Genomic DNA, 21,557 nt, shown 5'->3' on the forward strand with positions numbered 1-21,557 from the left:
AAAATAGTTCCACGGTTCCGGTTAGTAAGTACGACCGAACATTCACAAGTAGGATGGTTAAAAAATGATGACGATTAATACGCGCACTAATCAATGTTCCATGTTTCCAACCGTGCATCTTTCCATTGCAGTACTGTTATCACGTTGTAATACTTTTATCACATTGTAATGCTGTTATTACATTGTACTATTGTTATTGCATTGCGATATTGTTATTGCATTCATCAGGTGATGGTGGTAACTGCATGTACGTGTCGTGTAAACGATTCAGAGACATACTTTCTCGGAGGCACTTTCTTAATTAACAACTTTCACGGTCTCGTCCACACACTCTCCACAGTAGCTCATTCTAGCCTGTACACAACACTAGCCTTCTAACACTGACGGCGCTGACTGAGATAGCCAACTACTATCCTTCATAGCGAAATATCCAGCGAAGACGTTTAGAAACGACGGCGACGAGACGACAGCAACGACGAGACGGGTCCATTCCCAAAACCGGCAGCCTCCAGCTCCCCCTCTCAGCTCCTTTTATGCTCCCAGCGCGGCCTGGCTCCGCTCTCCGCACCTCCCTTCTCGAACCCGCTAGCAGGTTCCAGGGGCCTCCAGACAGGGTCCTCCGTGACCCTTGCCCCAGTTCCTCCGCCCTGCCCACACCCCGCACACACCCTCACTGGCATGTGTACTGTCTGTCCACCACAGTTGCCGCTGCTGTCCACCAACTGACGCTATTACACTACATATGTAACATTGAACTTCTTTCGCACCGTACGTAGCCAACCGTGACAATGCAAAAAGCAGTTCAAAGAAATGAGTTCTTAATCTAGACATAATCATGTATCATGCATTCCTAGACATAAGCAACTTTAGTTCAATATTGCTTTGAAGCTTTCGTGACTGCAGGAATCCATACTCTTTGGTTCTTTCGGTAAAGTCACGTACGTATAAATAAAATAAAATAGTTCAATTAATTATTATATTTTTCAAGTTCATTCATTCATCTTCCAATCCAGATTAGAAATTAACATAGTCTTTGAGTAGTTTTATGTTGTCAGGTTTCTATATATCATTTCTGAAGTGGACCAAACGTAATTGCAGGTGGAACCCCATGGCGATATTCATGCCTGGCATTCACAGTGTGACATATCACACCTCTTACTCAACCCGAAATTCGCTGTCGACCTGAATATTGAACAAAAATTCTGCCTCCGGCCCAGTCGTACATAGTAAGACTGCCATTCTTGATTCAAAACTTTCGTGACTGCAGGAATCGATACTCTCTGGTTCTTTCGGTAAAGTCACGTAGATAGAAAAAAGTAATAAAAGAACACGACGTTTCGGTCGCAACACAAGCTGCCATGTAGGTTGTCGCAGCTGTGCTTAGCTTCCCCGATGTGTTGTCGGTATGTACTCCGTATTGTTCGGCACGATGTCCGACGCTCTTTGTGCTGGAAACATCTTGACGGAATTCATCTCCTCAAATTAATATCCTGAAATATATTTTCCGAAGAAGCTCCAAGCTCGTGGAGTGAAATGTCAGACAATGCCAATCAACATGCGGTACACCCCAGAAAACCCATCAGTTACAAATCGCAATCATAACAGCGCAGTGGAAAGCTTCCACTTCCCTGCTGTACTTCAGAATAATAAACTCTCCAGCACACATTGTTAGATTTAATGACAGCACAAACGAAACAGCCTGGCATGGAGAGGCGGAGAGGCCACTTGATGTTTATATATGTGTTCTTTCACCTCCGATGCATCTTGAAAAATATGCATGTTGTATGCTGATGTAATTTGCCAAGTGTATGGTGAACATCGTTCGCACCATACATAGCCAACCGTGCGAATCGTAGGTGTGGGAAAGTGTGAGATTCCATTTGAGCTTGAGATCAATATAATGGAATTTTGGAATGCGAGTGTTACGAGGCTGCAATGGTTGTTAATGCGTTGGTTTGTAATTGTGACTTCGGATAGCTGAAAGGGACTGAACCGTGTATTTATCTGAGTAATTGCTTGAACTGGTTCATTTATATTCAACCTCAGACATTAAAAGACACCTGCCCATTACACGTTTATTGTTTGTTCATCAATAAATGCACACATTACAAGCAGTTTCATTTACATATGAATTGAAAGCTAATGCTGCATACAGAGATGATTAGTGGGTTTCAAAGCTATGAAAATACATATTATAATAAATACAGCAAGTGCACAATAGATTAGATATTCGGAAAATATGTGTGCTGTGTAGTTATAGTGAGACACCGTACCATGGCTTCTAACAGCTGTCTAGATTTGATGCTTTGAATGTATATTTGTCTCATGAAGTGGCGTGCGGTGAGGTCAATGGTTGGGGAGGCACTGGCTAGTATCAGAGCCAGATTTACACATATATGAACCCGATAGAGGTAGCTTAAATTCACCATTAAATTGGCAGGTTGCACAATGACTATTGGTTAGGCGGCCGTATGTTTCATATTTAATATCAGCATTCTTTACAACACACGCATACAGGTCAGGTACGCATTCGATTCACGTTTTATTGGTGAATGCAGTTCCACTATTCATACTCATTCAACACAAATGAAAAAATATATTGCATGGTCTTTCCTTCTGGACAAATATGTCAGTGACTTTGTTGTAGAACTCCTCTTTATTCTCTTTTAGTTTTAAAAGTCTCTCCGTCTCAATAGAGATGATTGCCAGGGATGAAAGTCGTCCTTGGTCAGTCCGATTCCGACTGTATGTTTTCAGTCGTTTCAAAGCAGAGAACGACTTTTCAACGGACGCTGTTGTGGCTGGTATAGTGAGCACCGGCTGGAGTAACTTTGTCGCCTCGGGAACCGTCGGCATCAGATCGTTCTGGGCCAAAAATCTGAGGAGCTGTCCGAGTGATTTGCCTTCGTTCCTCACTATTTGTGAACTATACTCATCCGATGAGGTCAGCCTTTAGTCTAACAAAGTCAAAGTACCTTGCATATTTGATAGGCTCTGCAGTTTTGTGTCATCGAAATGTTGTGACATTTCATAAATTTCGTGCAATCAACTAAACCAAGCAAAGTTAGCTCACCGAAATGATCAAACCTAGCTTTCATTTGAACATTAATATTGTCCAGAATGTTATAAAACATTATTTTCCTCTCATCTCTGATCGGCTGTTTACTTCGGGCATTGTCTGCCAGGCCAAGTGTGACGCATTTCTGCTCGAATCGATCATAGAAACTGTCAAACGCTTGTCTCTGGCGTTCCACAACTCCCATTGTGTCGCGGATTCAGGCACAGCAGAATCCAATGTCCATTACTTTATTCTGCAGCACACACAAGAGTGCATCGGTTTCATTGAAAATGCCCTCATATGCCATTATGAAGAAGCAGGTTGATGTTTTTGACAGCCAGAGATCATATCCGGCGGCCATCATCAGGGTGTCATTGTCCCAACCATTGGGATTTTCGCTCATTATCCGGAACACAGCACGCAGATCAGATTGGTACATGCTGATCGTCTGAACTAGTCTAGAATTTGAGCTCCATCTCGTGGGCGCTGCTCTTGGTAAACGTCGCTTCACAACATCGTCCAGGAGGTGGGTGCGCTTGGTCGACTTATTGAAACACGTCGCAATTCCCACAACTGTTTTAAAAAACTTTACACTCAGGCATACATTTTGCTGAATGCGAGAGCACCAGGTTCAATGTGTATGCATAACAATGGGTAAACGTGGCTTTAGGTACCTTTTCTTTAATCTTGGCCTGCACCCCATTAAGATCTGATGCCATCACAGAGGCTCTGTCATAAGTCTGAGCTACCAGCTTTTCAACGCAATCGTATTTCCCCAACACTCACAAAACATAATCAGCAATAGCCGGTGCTTGTCTGTCATCACTGACATAATCAAATCCCAAGAACGCCTCCCTCACCTCACAAGTCACCTCACTTTTAGCCACATAACGCAACATTACAGAGGCCTGGGCTTTGTTTGTGACATCCGTTGTCTCGTCTACTTCGACTGCAACAAATTGGGCTGCATTCATCTCCTCTTTGATATCCTTTCTAATTACATCACCGACTGCTTCGATTAAATCGTTCTGTATTCTGTTTGATAAGGCAGAAAACACAGTGGATGTTTCCAAATTTCTAGCTTACTTTTAATCTTTCTCAGCAAAAGCCGGTAATAGCTCTACATAGTTGCCACGATAAGAAGAGCTTGCACTCTCATCGTTACCACGAAATGCTAATTCCTGTTTGGCTAGGAAGCAGGTCGCATTAATAAGGATTTTTTTTAAACCTGTCGGTTTTCCTTTATCTTAGCATTGTGGATGCTGATATTTAATCTCCGCTGTTCAAAGCCAGATCTATCCTTGAAGCTCCAACAGTTTCTAAAGCAATTTGGCTTTGAATGTGAGTTGTCGATCTTTCATTTTTTTTTAGGCTCCTAGGTAGATTTTTCAAGTCACAAAATCCCGCGTTAGTCCAAACGTTGTCGGTAGCGGAGAACAGAAGGTAGGGACAGCAACAAAGGCGATTCTTCGTAGCACAGCCACACAGCCAGTCTTTTCGTTGGTACCACTCCATTTGAAACGACCGTGTTATTTTCTGTCCCTTCGTTTGAAGTAGGTCCTTAAGCTCGGGCATTGGTCCTCCATTGTTTTTCACTCACTGTTTTGATTGAAAGTCCAATTTTGAGAATTTTTTAAGGTTAGATATAACGTTTTCCATTTTTGCAGCCGCTGGAATTGTTTTGCTAGAGCTGGCTAACGTGGAGGGAGAGCGAGCGTCAATTATGCAGGCTCAAAACACACCCCCCTCAGTGAGGCAGATGTGATAGCCGCCTAACTGAGGGGGGCGTGTTTTCACTGAGGGAGGCGGGTCTGACACGCCCCACTCAGTGAGGCAGATGTGATAGCTGCCTCCCCTGGTGCTTTTCCATTGCAGTTTCATGACGAGACCAGCGAGCCTAAATATATTTATACACATACGTGAAATAAGTTACCTAGACTATGGAAGGCGAGGACATGAAATGAAGGGGTCTACAAACATTACATTGGTGACATACAGAGAGATAGTACCAGGCACGCGCTTATTGCCCGCGCTCCATCCAGTTTCTGAGGGGTTGGGCAATCAGAGGGGAGGCTGAGCTCGTCGCTGCCTCACCTCTCGTCTCTCTCTGTATTTGCAGCGAAGCTCCGCAAATTTGGCGATTTTGACTAGAAAAAATTATTGGAATCATATAGAAATGACATTTATAACACAAATCAGTGGAAAAATCTTCATATTTATTTTATTATTTATTTTTCGTAACAGTTATTTTCATTGGCGTATGACAGGTGAGGCTCTGCCCCCCCTGCCTCCCCTGACCGCACGTCTCTGGTCTCCTGGTAATAGTTAATTTTGAGAAATTTTTACGCGGCATTCTTGATGACCATGACATACATCATGATGTTATAATGTCAAATCCGAAAAAGGTTAGGTAAGTCTGAACATGTTTCATCGTGCACTTTTATGAGTTCAGTTCATCACGAAAACACACAGTAAGCTCCTTGGAAAAACACTGCTTTAAGTCTCTTGCAAAACTGGCACAGACTCAAAGATGGATTCCGATCATCTGCCGGTAACTGGTTACAGGTCTTCGGGTCAGAGACTCCGAATCTGCGCTGGCCGTATCGCACAATGTTTAAATGCAGGTACAGCAGCGCAAGCACCTTGGGCTGCGAATCATAGAGGGTGTCTAATGGGGTCCATTGATGCTGGCACACACTGCTCGGCAACATAAGCTGTTCTATGAATCACTCATTGTATTGAATTGATTATTAAAAGAGAAAATCCCAACCAAGGGTCCATGGTTCAAAGAATGGTCCACAAAAGTGATTGGCAAGGGTTTGGCGCGCGCATAAATGGGTCCTCCAGATATAATCTCAACATCCTGTCCGATGTGTTTTTCGGTTTGTGCCAAGTGATGTTCTGCACGATGATCGACATTCCGCATCGCATTCCAGGAGCTTCTTCAAGAATCTGAAGTTCCTGACGAAGCTGCCAGCACATGCGGCGACTTCACGGCAAACGCACGGCACAACCCAAAAAGCACATCGGAGAGTGGCGCACAGCACAACTGTGAAAAACCTCTGCAATGGCATCTCCACACCTTGTCCACTCCACTCAGCTCCTGACCTCTCTCCACCGTAACCATGTCCCCAATATATTTACATTTGCTGCCAAGTTTCAATTTAAAGTGGCGCAGCAAAAATATTGCATTTGTGTTAGCTGTTTATTTCATCACACTCACTACATCCCAGAATATTGTTATTCCTTGTGTGCCTTCAGCTCAATGTCATTACCCACTGTACACCTCCACTCTTCTGAAAGTCTCGCGTGGCCAAGAGGCGTTAAATGAGACAATTACTTGCTGCGACCCACTCAAGTCACGTGCGGTGGTGGCTGCAAAAGGGTGAGAAGGACTTGCAGCGCAGCATCCCGACTGCTCTGCTCCCAGCGGATAATAATGCCACGGTGTCACGAGCATTGCCATAGTGAGTGCAGGTATAAGCGCATGTTACAGAGATCCCTCCAGCTATTGCCGGGGCTGCCAGAGACTGTCGTAAGCAATAAAGGTACTGTCGTAATAATACATGTCATGTTTTTATTAAGGAAAGCCTCCTTGAGTGTGGGATACTGTTTTGTTTATTTCCCCCAAGAGGATCCTGTGTCAGGATGTTTCGCTGGTTCTATTTAAGAGTGGTATGTGGGTGGAAATCAGAATTGCCAGGAGAAAAGCCATGCAACATACAAAGGAACAACACTCAAAGCTCCACACAGATAGACGGAATAATGCCCTGCTCTACTGCCGTCTCCTGGCCGCTTCACGGCTGTAGCATACAACGCGTAATATTCTCATGCACTATCCCATCGCAGGGTCAGCTCTACTTAGCGTCCTGGATCTGAACACCCTCTTAATAATGGATCTGTTCAGTGAAGTATCGTGTCGTAGTTGTAATTGGGCCTGTTGTAAACAATGTAATAAATAACAGGTGTTTTAAAACATTGACCCGATTTGAAATCGCTATATCTCTGCAACCACGAACCGCCCATGAATGAAACTCTTACCACTTGAAAGGGCGGGGCATAGAGAGGGCGGGGCATATAGTTTCAAATGATTACCGCGGGATGCCTCTCCCAGCGCATAAATAGCCCCTCCCAGCGCATAAATAGCCCCTAGCCTAAGTCATTCGCAAGACACACTGCCTCAACGTTGGATAGGTCGCACGGGACCCCAAGACTTGGCGCTACACTCTTGGCCCCCAAGATCCCCAGACATCATCACACCCTGCGACTTTTTCTTGTGGGGATACGTCAAAGACCGTGTTTTTGTGCCACCATTAGCGACTAATCTGGATGACCTCAAAAACAGAATCACGGCAGCGGTAACTTCAGTGGAAGAAGACACTTTGAGAGACGTTTGGGACGAATTCAACTATCGTCTCGATGTTGTCCGTACAGCAGGTGGAGGGCACATAGAGCATTTATAAAATGGTTAGTAAAATTTGATAACTCATTAAACCGTTTGTAACTTTTTGTGTAATTGTAACACGTTGCCATCGTTAAATATACTGCTTTTAAATTGTGTCCATCTTTTTAAACACCCTGTACAGTATAATAAAACAACTATTCGTTTAAAGAATCAAACATGTGTAATAAATGACTTGACCACGATCTCTGGCTCAGTGTCCTTTATTTGGTCCGTACTGTATTACCCACACGGCTGTCTCTTCTTATTCTCTCAGTGCTGGTTCCGATGTCACTCCAGTCACCATCAGCAGCCCCGCTGCTGTTCTTTGTCGCTCTTGCAGCCCCCACAGCAGCTCCGCTGCTGTTACTCACTCTCAGCCCCCTTGGCTGTAATCGCTGCTGCTCACTCCGCAGCGCTGACAGCCTCGTGCTGTCTCTCTCTCTCTTCGTCGCTCCTGCGACTCTCTGCAGCCACACCGCTGCCTCTAACACACAGCCTTCCTGGCTGTACTCTCCTCTCTCTTCGTCGCTCCTGCGACTCTCTGCAGCCACACCGCTGCCTCTAACACACAGCCTTCCTGGCTGTACTCTGGGGTCGGCTCCCGCTCGCCGGTGGTGCCCCCTTCCTCTCGTTCGCCCTCGTGGCCTCACCCTTTTCCATTCACAACCCGACTGCCTTCTCTTTCCGGTTTACCCACTTAAGGACCCCAACCTTTCACCCACGTCACCTGGCTCCGCCTCCTTGTGACGTCACATCCGGAAGGTCGCTTTCGCCCGCATTACACCACCCTCCCCCATAGAAAAAACCCAGCCGACCTCGGCTGAACAATACCAAAGCGTAATGCGGTGAACCGACCTTCCCCCTTAAAGGACACTAAGCATGTAATATAACAACAAGAACAACAACAGCACAAAGCACAACAACGCACATCCGCATGTCGTACACGACAGCCACCCGGCCCCAGGATAGTGGAGATGATGTAATTCCGGGCCGCTTAAGAAAACCCCAATAATTACCCAAATAACCGCGATGGACGCCCCAGTATTTACATTTTAACAGCAATATTATTTACACGTGAAAACAACAACAACAAAAAAATTTCTGCTCTTACCCACCAGCAGTCCTCCCTTGAGGACCAACACAGACCTCAGACGTACACAGCATGTATCCACAGTCACTCTCAACAAACCAACAAAACCCCTAATCGCACACCCTCGCGTGGAGAGAGCCACGCTCCCCAGCGGTAACGTTTAATTCGCCGTAACCCTCACCGTGGTCGTCAACCCACGGCAACATCCATTTACCATATTCTCAGCTAGTGCCATTTCGGGGATGAGCAGCACTCGGCCATGCTCCTCCCTTACTATCCCATCAGCGATGGACACACACCAGCCTTGCCAAAAATAATGACGTTGCAACGTCAACAAAGTCTTCTGCACCCCTAAATGCAATAGTGTGTCACAATGGAGAGTTCTAATCAACTCGAATCGCAAGGACGTTGGTAGCACCACACGCCAGCTTTCCTGGAACCCTTCTCGCCACCTAAGCAGACCATCTCGGAGAGCGGTTCGCGGCCCCACAGCCGTACTCGGACTCCCATTGTCCCTCATAGACCGCTTCCGCATGGACAACAACAACTCATCCATCATTTGTTCCCAAATCCAGACAGACCGCGGCAGATTCAAAACCCCGTCAGTCGGTCCCGGTTCCATCGGAGTATCCGACTTCTCGACGGCCAACGTAAGCGGCTGAGGGGGGTTTAGAATCGGCGAACACCTATGCGTCCCCGACGCACATTTACAAGGGGCGCGCCCTGGTAATCTGGAAAGTGCGTCAGCGTTCGCATGGCGCACTCCCTTCCGATGTTGAATTTGGAAGGAAAATGCCTGTAGCGTGTCCAACCAACGTGCCCACTGTCCCGATGGCTGGTCCATTTTAAGTGCATATTGCAAGGCCGCATGATCCGTACGCACAATAAAAGAACGACCGTAAAGGTACGGTCGAAATTGCCGTAGGAAAACCAACCGCCAAAAGTTCTCTACGAGTGACACAGTAGCGTGTTTCCGCAGGCGACAAGACTCGGCTACCATACGCCACGACGCGCTCTACGCCCCCTTTAGACTGTGATAATACCGCCCCATTACCTGTGTCACTCGCGTCCGTATCAAGAATGAAAGGGCGATCAAAATCGGGATAATCCAATGTCGGAGCCGTAGCCAATAGATCACGCAGACTCCGAAAGGCCGCCTCTTCCGGCTGTCCCCAAACAAATTTCCGTCCTTTACCCGTAAGGAGATGCAAGGGCCTCGCAATCGTCGCAAAACCCGGCACAAATCTTCGGTAATACGAGGCAAATCCCAAAAACCGCCGAACATCCCCCACGGTGGCCGGAGTCGGCCAATCCCGGACGCACGCCGTCTTTTCCGGATCCGTGGACACCCCCTCAGCACTCACAATGTGCCCCAGATAACGGACGGACCGTTGCAGTAGGTGGCATTTCTTTGGTTTAAATTTTAAATTCGCAGAGCGCATCCTCGTGAACACTGTCTCCAGCCGTGTTAAATGTTCCTCAAATGTGCGGCTGAAGACAATGATATCGTCCAAATATATAAGACACGTCTGCCACTGCAACCCCGTCAAACGAGCTCCATCAATCTTTGAAATGCGCTTCATAGCCAAGGGAAGATCAATCCCTCGGCAAGGCCAGATATCAACGACCCCCCCCACGGGGTAATGTTCTCTTATAGAGACAATAACGCCCTAACCCAAAACCCGTGAGCCCCCGGCACACCAGGTTCAGTCTGCCACCGCACAACTGAACCATGACTCCCCGAGCCATATGAGCACACGGCCCATTAGTTTAAGACATACCACGGAGGTTTCGCCTCCGGGCTGTCAGGTCAGCCATCAGCCATAGGCCGACGTGACCACCACTCGTGCATCACCCAATCAACAATGGCAGGCATAACAGATGGAATATTTGCCCCACCGAGGTTTTTCCCGCGCGCTCAAAATGGCGGCCCCCTTCGCCCAGCGCGTTCGCGCAATATCTCGCGCGCACTCAAAATGGCGGCCCTTTCCGCAAAGCGCATCGACGCCATACCCCGCGTGTGCGCAAAATGGCGGCCCAACGTGCGAACACGTGGCCAGTTTTCTCCATTCGTGCACCCCAGCTTCCCTTTGCTGGGGGTCACAAATTGCTTCCCCCGTCTTATTGTAACAATCCCAACAACGATAGACGCACAGCCCCAGCTTGCTGCGCGCAGCAGTCATATCGGGGAATTTTTAACCAATATTTTACCAACCACATTGGGTACACAACCCAACTCGCAAAGCAACTCGTGGCTGCATGCGACCAACCGAATACGCGACGCAACTTGGCGCCAATTTACGGTCCCATTAGCATTAACCTTTGAGACACCCACAACGGCGTCATCACGCACCCTCAAAGCGCGCTCTCTCTCTCACAAAGCGCCGTTACCCATAATATACCCAAAATCGCGTGTACATAACATCCATACGACCAAATAATAGGGTCCCCCTCGAATTTGTTACCAATTTCCAAACAGGTACGCACAATTAATAACATCCCAACCCCAATAGTCAATCAATGCATCGCACCCCATAACCGTACAGAACGGTGTAACAGCACATACAGTCAGCATATCGCGATCACACGCGCACATTTAAGCACAATAGCAAGCCGATCTGCAGGTAACCAACACACCATTAATCCAGTCGTAACATTGCAGCAACAACACAAATATTCTCTCTCTTGCAACAACCACATCGCCCATAGCACCTCGCAGCACAATACACCAAAAAAATATATATATAGTTTTCAATTAAGCCCATCGCACAAGGTAACCCACGAGATGATACAGCGCAAGATACCCGACGCTCCCGAGTTAATAATTAACTTCGCCATCAATATAACAACTCCACACCGCAGCGCACACACACAATTTACACTCAACAAGCACAGCATACTCTCCGTCCATTCTCAACACTCGTACACACTTTAATTGACACTGAGCAACAAGCAGATAGCGCGTTCATCGTTATTACACACACATACCCACAGTCCGAACCGCGCTCCGCACAATCGAGTCATGAGAGAAAACAAAATCGCCCCCCCCCGGCCCTCGAAAGATGGGTGAGGTGTGTGTAAGGGCCGGGTGCGTATCGTTACGACCCGCCCGGGGCTGCAACAGGAAGAGGACGGCAGGGCGGCAACTTGAGTCGTCTCGCAGAACTCGTTCGGCGACTTGACTGCTCCGTTGTCACGCACCCGAGCCAGGATGGGAGAGCTCCCGCCCCAGCAGCTGTAGCGTCGTCGTCCTCTCCTCGCAGCTCCCCCTCGCAAAACAGCAGCTCACAGCAGGCTGCTCTCCCCGCGGCACCTCCAGATGGCAGCGCAAGGCTGCCTCTCCGCCGCGATGTTGAAGATGGCGGCGTCTCCCCGCCGCGGTGAAGACAAGATGGCGGCTTCCCGCCGTTTCTCCCCTGCCACGCCCAAGATGGCGTCTTCGTGCCGCGTGGCAGATGGCGCTGGCAGCGCAGGCAAGGCGTCGGCCTGCAGACCACCATCGGCTCTCCCCACTGCCGTCGTCGGCGTGGTGAGCTCACACGGTTTCGCCAGCACGATTTTCCAGGTCTCCAGCTGCGCCATCTGTCTCAATCGTAAGTCGGATGATGTAGCAGATCATGGCACAGGAATATTCTTTCTTCCGAGCCGTCTTGACAAGCCGTTTCACTTCTGACACCAGTGTAATAAATGACTTGACCACGATCTCTGGCTCAGTGTCCTTTATTTGGTCCGTACTGTATTACCCACACGGCTGTCTCTTCTTATTCTCTCAGTGCTGGTTCCGATGTCACTCCAGTCACCATCAGCAGCCCCGCTGCTGTTCTTTGTCGCTCTTGCAGCCCCCACAGCAGCTCCGCTGCTGTTACTCACTCTCAGCCCCCTTGGCTGTAATCGCTGCTGCTCACTCCGCAGCGCTGACAGCCTCGTGCTGTCTCTCTCTCTCTTCGTCGCTCCTGCGACTCTCTGCAGCCACACCGCTGCCTCTAACACACAGCCTTCCTGGCTGTACTCTCCTCTCTCTTCGTCGCTCCTGCGACTCTCTGCAGCCACACCGCTGCCTCTAACACACAGCCTTCCTGGCTGTACTCTGGGGTCGGCTCCCGCTCGCCGGCGGTGCCCCCTTCCTCTCGTTCGCCCTCGTGGCCTCACCCTTTTCCATTCACAACCCGACTGCCTTCTCTTTCCGGTTTACCCACTTAAGGACCCCAACCTTTCACCCACGTCACCTGGCTCCGCCTCCTTGTGACGTCACATCCGGAAGGTCGCTTTCGCCCGCATTACACATGTATGTATTGTCAAACGAGCACTTTCTTACAAATCCAATGTAATAACTTTTAGACCGCAGCAACATCCCCGATTTTAACTCTAAACTTGAGAAAGAACCTGGTTGAAATATCGGCTCGCTGCCTGGATGTGAACACAGTATCTTAGTGGGCTCATTGCTCCAACCTCTGAGCTACCCAGCCTTCAGATTTAATATTAATATGCTTTGTGCTTTGCGTGTATTAATTGAACAAAAAAAAACATTGTCTGGCATGTACCTTTCAGTATCAAGAATTTTAAAGCAACGCATGTTTGGAATTATCAGCCCAGGAGTGTCACCGTATATATTGTGTTTGAGATAGTGTAAATGCAACAAATATCGATACAGATGTAGTCATAATATCGTGAATCAATCGGGCATTATGAATTTTAATATTTTTAATCATAATTTCAGCCGTAAAAACCTACACGTTGAGATAGGTAAAGATAGTGTAAACAACGGATTTTGTGTGTACTGAAAGTCAGCAAATTGTTTCACTGCAGTCTTCAGTGTCCCTTGGGTAACCTCTGACAGACTCAACACCATTATCATCAAAGCAATTATGCAGTGGCTCCATATATTATTTGTGCTGGTCATTTTTACCTCAAAATAATTATTCCATTTGATCTTTGACGTAATGAAGGCACAGTATTTATATTCATAAATTACATTTTTTTTCAAGCACTGTAAAGTTTTTCCCGATTTACGTCTCCCCCTTTCACATCGAATACGTCGTCACTTTACTAGCACCACTACCTGATTTGCGTCGCCTCAAGCTACACTTTCGTCACTGACAGCATCATCCGTCCATGTCCCGTATCCGTCGCCCCTCAGACTTCGCCTCCACCTAGCCCTGCAAATTGCTTTGATTCACGTCGTTTCGAAATTCGTTGCACCTTTCAGGAACGCATGCCCGACCTAAACTGGGATAATACTGTATTGCCCTTTTGATCCTGATTCGATGATTTTTAAAGGGAAGGTTACATCCGATTTGGTGGCGCAGCGGGAGAGCGCACGGATCGAAATTGGAAGGGACTTTGTGAGGAAGTCAACAGTGGTGTGGATATGGATAGCCTCGCCCACAGCATTAGGAATAATCTTGGGTTTTTTCGGTAAAGTCACGTAGGTAAAATGAAATAATAAAAATAATACAAAAAATTATAGAAATAAAATAAATTAAATCACGACGTTTCGGGCGCAACACAAGCGTCCGTCATCAGGTGGGACAACCACAGCAAGAAACAAATGCTGTGGTTGTCCCACCTGATGACGGACGCTTGTGTTGCGTCCGAAACGTCGTGATTTATTATTTTATTTTTATTATTTTTTATTATTTATTTTTACCTACGTGACTTTACCGAAAAAACCTAAGAGTATGAATCCTTGCAGTCACGAAAGCTTCATATCTAGAAGCATTAGGAATGCCGGGTTTCCACCAGAGGCTCAGGCCTGCGAACAGGAGACAAGCACCATCTTAATGCCTAATGGAGTGGAAATCCCTTAAATGTTTTGATTGCAAGGTCAGACCAGGAAGAAATGCCGTGTATTCAGCCTGTTGTCTGCAGTGTTTATTTATTACAGAAATCAATAATACCAGATGCTAAATTGGTCATTACAAGGCATTTCCCGAAAGAATTTGCAATGATGACAATCTGTCTTCAATTCATCGAGTGGATGAAAAGGCGCAATCTGCAGTTCAGTTAGGTTTATACTATAAATACGTATACTGTATACAAAATTCGACATCTTGTACCCTGTGAAATTTCACAACGCCACCTCACATAAACGACTGCGTTTTAGTTGCAATGCTTTAAGATATGGCTGCTGCCGAGGTGTAAAGGTTAACAAACTGAACTTGCAATCCAAAGGTCGCTGGTTCAATCTCCGACCAGGGCAGTTGAAACAACTGTGCATGTTTCTTAAATCTCCACCACCTCTGTTCACCAAGCGGTACAGGTTGGTATTCCACAGTTGGTCAGCAGGTCGGATGTGTGGTGTGGGAAATGTGGGTACTCCCACCCCAAGACGTTTAGAGCAGAGAAGAGTCGACCACATCCCGTCTAGAGGGACTCTCTAGAGCCCTTTCAAGTAAAGGCCCTTATATTCTGTTATTAGTAAGTGGCAATTACAACCGATTTTGTATCCACCTACTTCACGTAATAACCATTATTGCGCTTGTTTACCCAGAAAAGTCTCAACTTTTTTTCAGTTAAGCTTTCTTATTAGGGGATGACAATTGCTACGCAGTTCCCAATTAAGTAATTTTCAAGTTATTATTCTACACTATTTGAAACCTGACCCCAATACCCAATGGCCCGCTTCTTTTAATAATGTCACAGGATCTTGAGTGGCTACCGTGAAACATGGCGCGAATTTTATGGTTTAACAAATCCGCCAGGCGGACTGCTAGGTTTAAACCACGAATCTCTGCAACAAGCCACGTCGCCATCCATTTGGGTAACTTTGTTGACGTTTGGCACATACTACTCGCCTGGCACATTCATTGCAGTGATTAAAGCATCGTAGAGTACTTTGAACGCAGATGGTTGAGACGTTTTCATGTTCCACACACTGACAGCAGTGCCTTGAAATTAATCATGTGTGCCCCCCCCCCTCGAGGTGAAAATGGGTTGTCGGGAGTTGAACCGTGAAGAACAGGCGGTACAACCGGGTTTGGTGTAACCACCAAACTGCCTGTTCATGGTACAACCTGACAAGCCATCGCAGAGTTATACCGCAAAACCGCAACAAAAAAACTACCAACTTGTGAATTAAATAAAAAGTTTTTGTTTCTTCCTGGCAGCACTTGGTTTTATCCAACAAACTGAAGTTTGTATTCAGGTGCATGAATTGGTTTAAAAGTAACGACCGTCCAGTGTTGGCTGGTCATGCAAACTGCAGAAGAACCCATTTTTTTCTTGATGCATTATTTACAACCCAGTATTCATAAAGTAAGCTTGATTGTCTCAGCGCAGTCGCCGCGCTTGAGTTAGTTGTGTCCTGCCCTGAGTGTTTACGACCAGGTACAGATTTCGGGCAAACATGAAAGATGGTCTGCCCAGCAGAGGGTGCTCTTTCGGTGCAAAGATGAGGCACTTTAAAATGACACGTGCATGCAGTGCTGCATGCACGGCTGAGATGCGCTCAGTGCTGACTGAGAGACCCAAGATGCAACACAATGTCTGTTCTTTATCAATCTCTTCGGTTGGACATCAAATCCAGAAAAAAGGTTTCAATCATAATTTTTCCTTCAACGATATGAAAATAAAATATTTCAAGGCACAAGCTGCTGGTAAAGTCATGAATGGATATTGCGTTTCGCAAGAGTTACAATTTTCTTGGTTTTTCCTAGACACAAGCGTAATTCTGACCATGATCCTACATGAATAACGCATGAGGCACCGAAAATGGCAGTTTCATTGCTCCTCAAAACAAATTGCATGACCTGATTTTTTTTCTTTTTCCAGAACACCATTGGCATGTATTCTGCATCAGCAAAGACACGGTGTGAAATCCCCGAAACGCAACCTGATCCTTGTATCCTGGGTAGCCTGTGTGCCTTGGTTTCATGATGTGCTTCTGCGGCCGCCTGGAATGCTCTTCCTTCCGATTTTAGGAAGCCACTGGAGTTACGCACTTTTAAATCTAGATTGAAAACTAACTTCTTTGTGTTTAGTTTGTAGCATTGTTTGCTACGTATGGTGCAAAATAAGTTCAACATACATACGTGGCCCACTCATAAATAGGCTCTTTTGACCCAGGAATGACCCAGGAACAGCCTAACAGCCTAAGGCCCAGGAATGGCCTGTAATAGAGCAGGGCCTTAGCCTACATCCAGGCTGCTTTCTCCACCAATGGAAGTGCTCTGAAAAAGCAAACCAACAAAATGCTTGGGTCCCCAGGCAATTCAAGAGGCCGCGGATTCATGAAAAAATAGAGGTTCATGAATTATCATGGAAAGGTGTAATCCTAATAAGCATTATGAGATCATTACATATAATACAATCAATCTCTCTCATCTCTATCTTGAACGGAACACTCTTCGCTCATATTACTTTTCTACATTTTTTTCATATTTCTCTGTCAGTTGCGTATTGATGCAACATCACTTGTGACCTTGCATTTACACGTAGTTTCCCCTTCCTTCTAGTATACTCTAAACACCACTTAATAATGAAACGATTTATAATGCGTACATTATCACGAAAATCCAAGACAATTTCTGGTCGCGACCGGTGACAATTTATCTTGTGCCAGTCTATGTCCAAACCCAAAACGTGTAAATTTCTCTCAGCTAAATGATAAATAAATAACGTTTGATATATATGTATGCATACTTACGTATGTTTATTCCTGTTATCCCAACAAAATTACACTCACCTGGCAGAGAAAAATTTCCTGAATTTATTCACAATTTTTGAGATGGCGAACGAAATCATCACATTCGGCCTGCTCTCTCATGCCCTCTCTCATGACAATCATAACGTTAAATAAAAGAGCATAAATAACTCGGCAAATGAGGCACTAAAAGTATTTTTTTGTGAATGGAAATTCATGGTTTTGTACAACGAAAAGATTTAAAGACACTGATTACATCTGGTTTTCATCAATATTCTCTTGCGGACGAATACCAATTCACTGCTTCACTCGCATTCGCTTCATCTCAGCGTTTCTGTCTCTTTAATTATTAAACTTTACTTCGTTCATTATGATTGCAGCTTTGAGGTGAAGCGTAAGTGACTTTGTCGCGTTGTTCGAATACTTGACTCGCCCTTGGGCAATCAGTGTGATGCTTGGAAAGTAACCTTTGCTCTTCTCGCAAAAACTCAGACCTTATGCACTTTCGCACTTCAACCACACAGTGAACTCATTGCGCCATGGCACACCACTGTCGCTGCTGTTGCTGCAGCACATGGATTCCACTTGGAATAGTCATGGGTGGGTTGGCGGGTGAGTGGGTGGGTGAGAGAAGGGGAACGAAAGGGGAGTGTGGCTGGAGGAGGCGTGGGGGGGAAGGGCTCACATATGCTCTGGACTGAAACATGAATCCATCCCACTGGGGGCCCCAATGCAAGAGGAACCCTGGACATAAATCCAAACTCCCCTCCCAACTAGCTTGCACCCCAACCCCACTCGTACGAGCACGCCTCCTCCCTCCTGCTAAAGCAGCACAACCAGCGCGTGTGTACACTCGCACCAACTCAACTGTACTCCCCGCCATGGGAAAGGACCACTGACAAACGCGGACCTCTTGCTTCCCTTCTTTGTGTCGTTATTGGATTTTTGTTTTCTTGCAGGCAGCTTGAACCCCCACCACTCACCCACCTCTCCGCCGTCCTTCCCTGCGTGAACCTCGTACATGGGGCGAAGGGGCAGTCCCTGCCACGTTGGCCTGACGGTGTCAGGGGGTGTCCTGCAAGTTTCCGCCGCCGCCGCGTGCCATGCAGGGGAGCTGGGGGTGCCACGAGCCCAAGGGGCACAGCTGCGTGCGCGCGCGGCCACCGCTGCTGCCACCGCTGCTGTTGCTGATTTGCCTCCTCACGTGGTGCGCGGCGCTCGGAGAATTTACATTCCCAGACCAACGCCAAGGTGTGTCGTCGCTAAAGTGCTCTCTTAAAAACGATGCATTTATAAGATGTGTTTGCGTACCAAAACCATATATTGTATACATTCGAGTTTATTGAAATGCATTGCTGACTGCCGTGCGCATTTCTTGTTTGTTGCCGGGGGAAGTGCTTGTTTTTTTGTTTGGTGCCATTAAAGGAATGAACGTCACGAAATATTCCTTACGGCAGCCGCAGCAGCAAAACTTGGAAGGATTACAAAATGAAACTTGCATAACAGTGTAGGAAGCGAGAAAATAAATGTTCCGTTGTGTATAAATAGGTCAAGTTGTGACTGCTGAGTGAGTACATTCCAAACGAAGTCATGTGAATGAGCAAAAGCAAGCAAGAGAGAGGCACTTCGGTGGTTGTCAGGTGGGAGAAAGACTAATGTCTGCAAATAAGTAACCTTTTTTTTATCATCGCCTGCTGCAATATCAACCACGGCGACAGGCTCTTGACTTCAGGCATACGCGTGTGTGTGTGTTACATTGCTGTTGTTGTCGATCTTATTGTTGTTGTGTGTGATGCTGCCAGAAAGTTTCTTAAGAAGTCTACAAGACTTCCAAGTGGTGTACCCCGCGCGAGTCGATGCTTCGTCGCGCTTCTTGTCGCACGACCTGCTTTACCACGAGCCCCTCCATCAACCTGGTCGGTGGCAGGTGCCAGCGGACGCCTCGTTGCACTACGTATTCGAGCACGATGGCAGGCAGCTACACTTGAACGTGACACTCAACAGTGGCTTGTTGTCGGCCGGGTACGTGCTGGAGCGACAGCAGGGTAAGACCCACCGACAGGGCTCCAGAAACACGTGCCACCACACTGGAGACATCCTGGAGGGAGCGGCTGTCCGAGGAGCTGTTGCTGTCAGCACATGTAATAGTTTGGTATGCTTCTCGACACAACTTGTTTTGTTGTTTTTATTTCACCCCTAAATATGAAAAGCCACCGCGTGGCCCAATGTGAAGTTGACTTGATGAACGTAAAACAAGACATTGCGTGGGAAATTAGGCATGTAATGGTTTATCCCTTCACCTACCTACCTGCCAACCCCACTCCCTCCACTCTTGCCTCCCCCACCAAAATCGATTCCATGAATTGTCAAAATTTGGGGTCGCGATTCATTTCAAGAAACACTTTGTTTTTGGTCTCGCTTCTACCATCTTTATTTCTGTCCTGTTTTTACAGGTCTGTTTGCTCCATGAGCCAAATGCAACATTGACAGACTTCTTTTATATAATTTGCCTAAATTCGAAGTAATAGATTCTCACGCATGATTTAATGTATCGCAAGTGAAAGACTCGACTTTAACCGATTCGTAAAAGTTGTATAAACATTCCACTATCTCGCATACAACTCACAGAAAATGAAGAAGAATAAAATCTAAAAATACTTTTCTCATCTTCAAATATTTGCCCTCTCCAGACTGGGGTTCTTTCTTTCTCCCATGGAGAGCACTACTTTATAGAACCAGTCCGTGGTGTCGTCAGAACAGAGGGATCTCCACAACCACACGTAGTCTACAAGCGTGACCCGGCAAGTGGCCATCACGTCATCTCCAAACGTCATGCCCTCGTGCACCCTTCACCTTCAGGCGCGGCGATTCCTGGAAATTCCACCTCAACAAAGGGTACGTCGTGTGGCGTGACGGGTAAGGCTTGAGAACGAGGAGCTCTGTAAGGGCCGGTACAAGGCTCAGCGACAATCGTGCCCATTTGGTTGTAGATTCAGAGGTTGGCAAACGCGTGCATTTCAGATGCCCCACGGCACGCGCAGAATGTGGAAAGGCAGCGGGAGAGGTGGCAGCGGAGGCACGGGCCTCGTCGGAGAATCGCCCCGAGGTCCACAAGCACGGAGCGCTGGGTGGAGACATTGGTGGTGGTGGATCCCAAGATGGTGCAGTACCATGGAAGGAACAACATAGAAAATTACATCTTTTCCATCATAAATATGGTACGGTGGAAAACAAGGTTACCGGGTGGGTAAGGAGGATGAGGCCATTGATAAACCATTGATCAAGCATCGTTTGTAATCTTAAGACTGAAGCGTCTGATTACCATCGAGTACAGAAGTGATGTACAAATAGTCTGTTCTTGCCTTATTACTGTTGCAAATAATTTACAGGTGTGGAATACCTGACCTTTTCATAGCCCTGTCAGTATAGATTAATAGATGTTGACAGTTTTTAGTAATCTGAGAAAAGACACAAAATGTGAATGTGTGGCTCATTGTTTAACTCAGCTGCGTTTATTGTGCTTGTTCCAGTATTGATGAAAACATTCGGTAAATTTTGACTTTATTAAGCCAATATAATGACCAATTGTTTATCATTAATCTCAACACATTAAACACTCTAACCTTAAATGGGAAAAATAATATTGACGAATGAGTTGATTTTTTAAATTGTGCTTGAGCACCACTGCTGTGGCAGTGTCATCAAATAGTGTGTTCATCGTTGCATGACAATTTATTCTCACGAATCTTTTTTGTTATCGCTGTTTCATGCTTGCAGGTGTCTGGATTATATCACGATGCGAGCATTGGGAACCCAATAAACATTGTTCTGGTCCGACTTATCATTTTGGAAGAAGACCAAGTAAGTTGAAATAAGGATTATAATGTCACCGTCATCTGAGCACACTTTTCTGTAACTGCTGAGAATTTTCTTTTTATTTATTGGCAGCTGACAAAGGATTAGTCACGACTGGGAAAATTTAAATGGAAAGAATAAAACAAATGTGTGGAAGTGCACGGCCATGGCTGTAGAGAACCACAGGCAAAATAATACTTTTATTAACTAACGCTGATTTATTTCTGAAAAGGTCAACAAGAAAAATTCAATATTTGGAATACTCTTGCCAAGAGCATATGATAACCCAGCAAAAATGTATTAAAGTCTGGCTGCTAATAAGACTCAGAGGGTTGAAATTGTACAATAGTTGATGGCTTAAACAAGCACTCATTGACATTGGTCTGGAAAGTAAATCAATAGGCTGATAGACAAAACATACTTTTATTTATGGAGAAAACAGAATGGAGTTCTGTTAATACATAACCTT

The 21,557-nt window shown here is 46.2% G+C and overlaps 1 protein-coding gene across 1 annotated transcript in view; it reads left to right on the plus strand.

Moving 5' to 3' along the window:
* Nucleotides 1-18,049: 18,049 nt before the first annotated feature.
* LOC144721967 (A disintegrin and metalloproteinase with thrombospondin motifs 7-like) overlaps nucleotides 18,050-21,557 on the plus strand; it is a 92,099-nt gene continuing 88,591 nt past the window's right edge. Inside the window, exons 1-5 of the mRNA XM_078599972.1 lie at nucleotides 18,050-18,484; nucleotides 19,036-19,385; nucleotides 19,924-20,149; nucleotides 20,255-20,451; nucleotides 21,011-21,094. Of these exons, the coding sequence (XP_078456098.1) occupies nucleotides 18,337-18,484; nucleotides 19,036-19,385; nucleotides 19,924-20,149; nucleotides 20,255-20,451; nucleotides 21,011-21,094 (1,005 nt within the window). The 5' untranslated portion in view covers nucleotides 18,050-18,336. The remainder of the gene's footprint in view (nucleotides 18,485-19,035; nucleotides 19,386-19,923; nucleotides 20,150-20,254; nucleotides 20,452-21,010; nucleotides 21,095-21,557) is intronic.

The sequence above is a fragment of the Lampetra planeri genome, chromosome 13, assembly GCF_965212315.1.
Source record: "Lampetra planeri chromosome 13, kcLamPlan1.2.h2, whole genome shotgun sequence".
Classification (NCBI taxonomy): Eukaryota; Metazoa; Chordata; class Hyperoartia; order Petromyzontiformes; family Petromyzontidae; genus Lampetra; species Lampetra planeri.